Source organism: Solea senegalensis, linkage group LG5 (genome assembly GCF_019176455.1).
Source record: "Solea senegalensis isolate Sse05_10M linkage group LG5, IFAPA_SoseM_1, whole genome shotgun sequence".
NCBI lineage: Eukaryota > Metazoa > Chordata > Actinopteri > Pleuronectiformes > Soleidae > Solea > Solea senegalensis.
Genome location: NC_058025.1, coordinates 14,244,703 through 14,253,861, shown reverse-complemented (window position 1 = coordinate 14,253,861; position 9,159 = coordinate 14,244,703). Strand labels below are relative to the sequence as shown.

The 9,159-nt window shown below is 40.3% G+C and overlaps 1 protein-coding gene across 1 annotated transcript; it reads left to right on the top strand.

Annotated features, from left to right (window-relative positions):
* Positions 1 to 3,076: 3,076 nt before the first annotated feature.
* On the top strand, positions 3,077 to 8,015 carry areg (amphiregulin). Its single transcript, XM_044025527.1, has 6 exons — positions 3,077 to 3,218; positions 3,830 to 4,006; positions 4,224 to 4,452; positions 4,725 to 4,895; positions 5,995 to 6,108; positions 7,657 to 8,015. Exons 1-5 carry the CDS (start codon positions 3,182 to 3,184, stop codon positions 6,086 to 6,088), a joined length of 708 nt encoding a protein of 235 aa, XP_043881462.1. The 5' UTR covers positions 3,077 to 3,181; the 3' UTR covers positions 6,089 to 6,108; positions 7,657 to 8,015.
* Positions 8,016 to 9,159: the final 1,144 nt, after the last annotated feature.

Sequence of the window (9,159 nt, the reverse complement as noted above, 5' to 3'; positions counted from 1 at the left end):
TTCCGAAATATATCTACCAACTCCAATTCCTCATCAGTGTCTCTCAACTTTACCTAGCCGCTGCCACTTTTCTTTGGATACTATGATACGTTATTGACTAACGCCGTTACGTAACGTTGTTACTTTATTTAGTAACTAGTAATGTAACGCCTTGTTTTTTTTTACATTGTTCCTTTTGGTGAGGTTTTACAACGGCACACAGTTCTCGTAATATTTTAGCAATCAATAAAGTTGAATTCAATTGAAAAAAAAAGCACTTGTCGCCCTCTAGTGTCCCACACGTAATCAAACACGCGTCATGAAGAGGACTGGACAGGTCAGGGCACATCATGATGGCGAGCGAGAGGGGAAGATAAGTTTCTGTCCATTTCCCAACCAAACTTCCTATGATGGATGATGGGTAGTTGCTGAAGACGACCATGTTGCAGAAAACAGTACATTTTTACAACAATGCCTCCTGGTGGTGGCAGAAAATACTAAAACAAAAAAAACTGTTATAACTTTGCTAATCCCGGTCTGATCTGAACAAAACCGGCTAGGATTGATGATAGTCCGTCCCTGAAGCCGCCTATTATGTGAAAATATCCAATTTTAAAACAGCGCCCCCTGGTGACAGTAGACAGGGTTACACTTTTTTGATGCTGCTCTAACAGGGATCGTTGTTTCCACCTGAAACTTGATATGTGAGACCCCAGACCCGTCCTGAACATGTCTGTAAAACATGACCTCCCCTCAGGAAGTTGTCATTGTTATCTATTTCTACACCAACCTCTTTGCTACAGGAGGAATTAACACATTAATGCAAGTAAGCTTACAACTATGTTACACTATTGTCAACATTTATTAAATGGTTTTGTGTTGCTGTGCAAGTTTAGACAGTGTGCGAGCGTCTATTTGCTGCGCAGTGATCAGTGCAGTGCCAGGTACCGGGTTAATCAGTGACACTAGTTTAGTCTCTGCATACTCATTAGTGCTTCAATCAGGGTTAATGAGGTTTTACTAACACCAGACTGAAGTATTGTTACATGCTCTCTGTAATGAACACACATAACTTTACTGCTCTATTTAACACACGCACAAACACACAAACTCACGCACACACACACACTGGTTTCTGTGACTTGAGAGGACACTGCATTGATTTACATTCATTCCTTACTTCATTCCTATGGTTAAGGTTAGACTTACTCCAACCATAACCATAATTACCACTGGCTTAATCCTAACCCCTAAAAAAATGTCTTCACCTTAAAATGTAGTCATTTATGTTACGGGGGCTTGATTTTTGTCCCCGTAAGGAAAACATGTCCCCATACTGTGACTGTGTAAACAGATTTGGGTCCCCACAACATAAGGAATACCTGCTACACGCACACACCATGTGATCTCAAAATCACAACCTGTGAATAAACATGTCAGAAGTTCAGGATATTCTGCTATAATCTCTTCCATGTGCTAATCATAGGTAAGGTTAAACATCTACCTATATTGCAAAAGTACTACAAGGTTACTAATGCGGTGAGTAATGTGGTTCTGGGACTATAAGCTGCATCCTTGCGTGTCCTTTATCAAAACAAAATAACCACGTGGACCATGCATACATTTGTTTTGCAGCTCTAAACAGGCAGCCACATTCTCTGTTTTTTTTATTTTTTTTATTATTATTTTAGACATGTTACAAGCATAACTGTAGGGGTGGCAAAATGTATTGGATGGATTAGCTTGAAATCTGTAACTTGTGTAATTATATTAAATGTAATAATATTGTCAAGGTGTACTAATTATTTTACTATGAGATACTATGTGCCCTGAGATAATGTATGTTGTGATTTTGCACTATACAAATAAAGCTTGTGTGTAAACATTTGATCCAAATAGAAACGTGTATCGCACTTGCCACACATTCACATGACATATCCTCAATGCCATGACACATAATACAAGCAATATACGTAATTCTACGCCTGTTATAAACAAAATGTGGTGGAATGGGATGGAAAAGTTCCTAACATTCTTGGCAGGCTTCTGCCGGATTCCAGTGGCGCACGGATGATGGGATAACCTCTGTCTGCAGACATAACAACATAAGCAACACACCCTTCTGTGCCGCTTCCCCACCCATATCACACGCAGGCTCCTCTGACTTACGGTGGACTAAAATAGTAACCTTTTTAATTAAACAACGTGCGCATAATGAGACAACTGGTTGTACAATGCAAAGCATACACTTAGCACAACGTACAACAACAGATTCGGTGTGTTTTTCATCTGTGAGCGGATGATACTAATTATCAATCACAACAATGAGACGCACTTTGTGTGTTACTGTTGTCACTGTCGTGTCATGCCTCTTGAAAACTGCTGGTGCAAATTGCAGCGGGCGGCTGCAGTGTTTACGAAATTCACGTTATCAAGGTCGCCACGTGAAAAATGTGTGATTCACTGTTAACAATATCCTCCAGGTTCTCTGGTTTCCTCCCACAGTCCAAAAAACTTGATTGGAAGTGTCTCTAGGTTTGACCCTGTGATGGACCGGCAAACTGTCCAGGGTGTACAAGGCCTTTCGCCCGATGACAGCTTGGAATGGCCCTGTGACCCTCATGTGGAGGACAGAGCAGTGGGTATTATTTTGGGGCTTGAGGGTTTGAAAAGATTGGAAACTCTGTGAAAAGCCTGTTTGACAGTGAAGACTTAGAATGAGGTCTAGTTTAGTGTCTGAGTTGGAAATGAAACAGTCGTGATAAGGTTGTAAGGACTGGGGCATAGATTATGCCAATGAGTGTCCTGTGTGTCACAATGGACTGGAGGTGTAATTATGGCCTTATTCATGACCACAGAGGAAGCAATAACAATTAAAGAAGCAGGGATGAATGTCTCTGTGTGTTTAAATGTCGACGAGGAACAGGGCAGAATAAAATTACACTGCTTTTCCAGCAGAAGTGTCGTCATGTTGGAGAACATGGGTGCAAAATGTGTTGCCGGGGGCAGATTAATCACTGCGCACGCACACACACCCTTTTTTCTTTCGCCTTGGAGTTGAGAGGCAGGCGTTGGTCTATAAAAGCTACACCCAGTAGAGGTAGAGGGCAAAGCACAAACTCACACTCACACTCACACTCAGACACGGACATACACAAACAGATAAGCGCAGGACTGTCAAAAATAAAACACTTCCTGGGATATGAACGCTCTCGTCCTTACCTGTCTCCTGTGCTCTGGTGAGTCTCGACTTGTACTAATATTCTGTGTGTGTGTGTGTGTGTGTGTGTGTGCAATCAGTGAAAAGGAACAAAGTTAAATGTAAACTGATATGAGGATGGGGCTGCAAGGAAGACATGGCTCCGCAAGTGAGGACATGTCAGGCGGGAAAGAGCTAAGGACTTGTTTCAGTGCAGCGTATTTCATTTCCACTGTACTGTACAATAACACCAGAGGTCAAAATAGTTCTAATGCCTCACAAATGTCAGTATTCACTATTGTTCTCGTCCTGTGTAATGATGCTTTTACAGGTTGTCTTGTTCTGAATGTGGACTGGTTGTACTGGTTTTATTGTTAATACAGCATGTATCCAATTTTGAAGCTCAAATTGCTGTCCATAATTGATGAGTCACATATAATGGGTTATGACGTTTGAATGTTAACAGCAAAAATAAGTAACTAAGCAACCATAGGCACCTTGTACAAGAAGAATGAATGTAATAAATTGCAATATCTGTGGCCTGAAGTGAAACTCCATACCTCCTTCTAAACCGCTCCTTACTTTCATAGTATGTCTTTCTTTGATCTGATTTCACTCATTAATCCGATCCCGTGTCCTGTTGGTTTACAGTTGTCTGCAGTGCTGTCGGTGTTCAGGCATCTGAGACCACATACTCCAGTGAATTAGCCAGAGTGACGGGGGGTCCGGCCTCCGGGGAGGGCCTCCACAGTTTGCTGAGCGACGATGATGAGCTGGAGATAGATGAAGAATTGTCAGGAGGGGACAGTGAAAATTTCAGCAATTATGGTAAGACATTTGAACCAAAATGCTGAATAACCTCAAGCTAAGATACTCAAAACATTCAATTTGAGATTAGTATAGAGCCAATGATATTTTTACACTTTCAGGTCATGCGAAAGCAAAATACAAGCTATATTCTATCACATTTTTTAGTCACATAAACCTTTATGAACCTATAAAAACCATCATAAACTTAAGTTGCAGTTTCATTTGCCATTTACAGAGCTACGTCCCAGTAAAGATGAGAAGAAGAAAAAGAGGAGCAAAGACAAGAGGAGGAACAAGCACAGGAGCAAAACTACGACCTCTGTCAACCCCGAACACACCGTCTTCACAAGTGGACACACGCCGACTTTCGGCTCCACGCAGGATCCCTGCACCTCCACCCACCTGGACTTCTGTATTCATGGCTACTGCAAACACATAGAGGGTCTGCTGGAGCCTGTGTGCATGTGAGTGTAGCATCAGTTTATTTTGGATGATTCAATGTGGGTGAATGTGGGTTTTTAAAAAAAAAAAAAACAAACTTAAGATTGTTCTGATAAATCCACCTCCCCACAATAAAACCAGCTACATTTGAATATGTAATGAGTGATTATAAGAGATACTGTTTCCTGTCTTTGATTGACACATTAACTGCATTTGTATGCACATTTTGTGTGAGTAAACCTCCACATATCAGACACCTGGTTCTCCATGGTGACTTTGCTCTCTTGCTCTGCAGATGTATGAAGGGTTACGATGGGGAGCGCTGTGGGATCCAAACTCTGGAGACGATTAAAAACAAGTCCACTCCGAGCACTGACACTGAGTTGGTGCAGATGGTCTTGGTCATCATTGCCGTGGTCCTGTCAGTCATCAGCTGCACCGCCATCCTGCTCATGACTTGTGCACAGTGAGTACCCTAACCCTCATCTTAAAATTGAATATAACAGAGAGGAACGGAAACAGGCAATGAACCAATTCTCATAGATGTAGCTTCGCCTGTATTTTTTTTGTTTGTTGGCTCAGTTGGAACATGGGTTGCTCACCACCTACACAACACTTTACCATACTGATTATGAGCTTGCTCTCTTTTGCTTCATTGTCACAGTTTTAAATGAGATAAGAGCTGATGTGGAGCATGTGGAGCTAAAGTCATTTCTTTTCGATTGTTTGATTAACTTATCGAGCACACATGTGGGCAGATACCCTTCACAGAAACACCTTCTGGCACTCAGACATACTGACACATCAAAGGGCACATAACACACCCAAACACACCTGGAACTATTGCTCACTACCTTCAATGGTCTCAACATTCCCTAGAAAATTCAAATCACACTAAGGATGTGTGATTTGGGTCACCTCCCTCTGTGAAGATCATTTCATATCCAAGTATCATTACTCCATATTGGTTACTCATGTGTATTATAGACCACGTAAATCTGCCACGTCATTGCAGATGTTAATTATTAACTGAAGCTGTTACTAGCTTTGTGATTTGGGCTTGTTTTTGCACTTGTTTGCATTTGTGTGACAAGAATATTGCAAAACTACAACAGGAAAAAAAAAAAAAAAATTAAATATAAAACGGTTGTTCCACAATATATTTTGTTATACTGATAAGTTTCATTATTAATGTTATCCCTGACGCATCGTGATTTATCACTGTAAAATGCGTCACGTACCAAAAAACATGGTTCAATCATACTCTTCTAGTGCCACACCACTGATGTTGTTGGAATGTGGGACAAAGTCAATAGTCCAAGAGACTGCAAGTACATACGTCAGCAGTAGTGCAATTAAAATTCAGTCCGAGCCATAAATACTGAGGTAGTGAGAAAGAGAGCGAAACTACAACAACTCCACTTCGTGAGCTCTTTCGTCAGAAATGATTGCACAACAAACACTTAAATCTGTATATATGTGTATATACTGTATGTTCTCTTGTTGTTTATCAACGTGATTATGGTCATCAGATAATCTCAAAATGTGTTGGTTTTTTTTTTTAGTTACAGGTCACATAAGAACTACCTGGCATCCTACCTGGGAACTGGAGCGGAGCAGGAGAAGCTACAGAAACCTGCTGCTGATGTCGTTGTGTGAGGCTGTCGAGTCACGATCAGGTACATGTCAGGACTTTAAACTTTTGATTGACTTGATAAAGAAACATAATCAACTGCTCTTCAACTCAACACTTGAATGTGTACAACTACAGTGCAGGGGCAGGCGAGGGCAACATGCATTTATGCTGTTTTAGCTAAAATAGAGTCAGGAAGTTTTTGGGTTTCTGGTATGGATAGTGGAGGACAGTAGTGTAGTGTACAGTTGTGATATGGCATGACGTATACTTCACAATAAAAGCATATCTATTCATATCAGAAACAGAGACATTTATTTAAAATTACGTAAATAATAATTAGTGGGCTATTGTAATCAAAACACCAAACAAGCTTATATATATATATATATATATATATATATATATACATATATATACATATATATATGCTATTGAATGTTGTATGTAATACATTTAATAATGTGATAATTATGGATGAATGTCTTATAAAAACATTGCTAACAAACCTATTTAGTATTATATTCTATATCACCTCGCTGGCAGCGGTGCCTCAGCTACACAAAGTGTTTAAAAGAAGGTGAGGTCGTGGGCTATGTTTGAAGTGGTGGGCTGCATGTGGCCAGTTTGACCCCTCTGCCTTGAGGCTTAAATGTTCCCCTAAAATAAGATGGTCTATGCCAGTGATGTAGTCTTTCTTAACTCCTTAGAGGGCGGTGTCTGTCCGTGTGTAAATGTTAATGCAAACAGGAAAGAGTGGGCTCAGAGAGTAACAGTTGATCCTGCGCGGCTGTTGTTGTTATTATTGAATGCTGGGATTTGCATCACGCAAAGCGGAATCCTCAGCAGGAGAATTAGCAAGGATTAAGCAGAGGTGTCTCGGCCTTGCCCATCTCTGCATTCCAGCGTAAAGAAAAACCACACGCTCGACATGTTCATGTCCAGACAATAACAGTACTCACACGTGATGACTTCATTTTTTAAAACTCTAATTATCCTATTTACATGTGGTCAGATCTCACTCAGCGACACACACGTGCAGATTTCTCGTGTTTAGCGCACGCACACACAGGAAGAAAAACAATGCGGCAGCACAGCATGCTCATCATGGCTGACTCAGGCCACAGTTATGATTGTATCTCTGCTTTTATTATATTTCTGGTGTTTCTTTGTTATAGATTGTAATTTAAAATGTCTGCTGATGTATCGGATAAAGCTGTTGGATTATATTAACAAGTTTTTTCACTTAAAAATATAATGGAACAAAATGTTGCTAATACTTACAGGGGCACTCAGTCTTTTCTAGAAGACATTCATTGTGTCACAAACAATATTGTCATAAAGAATTCAAATAAAAGGATAGTTACTGTCTAACCATCAGACATTATTGCATTATTCTTGATCCTGCTCTAAAACCAAAATCCATGGAATTCGCCTTTAAGCCACCACAATATCAGATTTGAATCAGTAAACTGATGACAATTATTAATAGTTACAGTGGTCACTTGATGCACTCAATGAAACTTGTTTTCTTTAAAAAATTGTGTGTGTTTATGTGTAAGCTGACCTTTGACCTCTATGTCTTTTTTTTCAGCCTGGTGCCTGACTCACAGAAGAGGAAGAAGAGGAAGAAGAAACAAACCAGTGGGGTCTTAGAACCTGACAATGAAGTAGAACTCATAGACTGCTTCAATAGATGCTGTGTAAATAGACATGACTTTGTTAGAATGTAATTTATTTAGTGTGATTATTTATTGCTATGTCTGAGTGTTGTTATGCTATTGGTATCATGATGTGTATTCTATGCGAATGCTGCGCATTCGGTCCTTTGTTGTTCTGTAGGTTTGGTTTTTATTTATTGCAACTCCATTGTTATAGGTCAGAGAAACACTTTCCATCTCAGTCAAGAAAAGGGATGGAATTTGACTGCCAATAAAGTGCCACTGTGCTCTATGAAGGTGTTTTTTGTTCAAGTATCTGAGTGTTTACACCTCCCATCTCTGGAGGCATCTCGTACATCAACAGCTCGCTCTCACAACAAACACATACAGATAAGAATAACACTGATCATGACAGCAACAAAAAAACACGAGAGACAAAAAAGTCTTTTATGGCGTCTTTGTGACAGGCTGGAATTTAGGTCAAGCCCCGCCCCCCATCTCGCAGCAGTGAGGCCTGGTTGTGTGCAGCTTCCTAACACTAGGATACTTGTCTCATAGATCAGCAGCAGGTTTCACAGTAGCTGGGCAATCCTCACTGCCCACCGTTACAATGTTAAAAAAGCAGGCAAGACAATGGAGGTGGTGGGTGCCACTTTTTTGTTTTTTTTTCAGTCCAGGCTGCAGCAGGATTGATCCACTCACACTGCGAGTATTACACATACTACACAATCTTTTACAAGGAGGAGCCACTGATTGATCTGTCTCATCACAAAAACAAACGTCCTGCATGAGAAAAGGCTTAAAATAGGTTCCATGACAGTCCTGTTTGTGATCTCGGTCACTTTCTAAAAGAAGTCTTTTGTTTTTGTTTTTTGTAGTGTTTATCATTTGAGGGGGCATTAATGACAGGGGGGCATTAGAGAAACAGAAAAGGACTCAAGCTGGACTCAAATCCAGATCACACTAGAGGGCCTCCACACCGTCAGTGAGCTACCAGGTGAGCTGTACAGATGCAGCCCTTTTGTGTTCTTGTTAGGATTTGAGACACTGTCACCTTGTCCTGCTCACTGATTGGCTGGAGTCATTGCAGACTGGGACTAAATTTTCAGTATGATGGAAGTGAATTTAATTTATAATTTCATTGTGATCACATTATCAGGTTGAAAATCATGGAGTGCCAAACAAGAGGGACCTCAAGGACCCTACATCAAACCAAACTAACCCTCAATGACACCCTTAAATGTATCTTTGTCTTTTATTTGACTCTCTACAGCAGGTTGTGGTCAGTTAAAATCTCCCGGGGTCATAGAGAACATTTCCTCAAACAAAGATTCAGAATGTCATAAAGTCTAACAAGTTAAATTAATCTTAAAAGGTTGAATGCAATATAGCATATATTTGAATATGTGCATCAGTGTCTGTGTCAACACCTAACT

What these genes read in the sequence shown, in the direction of transcription:
- areg (XM_044025527.1), top strand. Translation starts at nt 3,182, where the DNA reads ATGAACGCTCTCGTCCTTACCTGTCTCCTGTGCTCTG. An exon ending in TACCTGTCTCCTGTGCTCTG is followed by an intron (nt 3,219 to 3,829) that starts GTGAGTCTCGAC and finishes GTTGGTTTACAG; the next exon opens with TTGTCTGCAGTGCTGTCGGT. An exon ending in CTGCTCATGACTTGTGCACA is followed by an intron (nt 4,896 to 5,994) that starts GTGAGTACCCTA and finishes TTTTTTTTTTAG; the next exon opens with TTACAGGTCACATAAGAACT.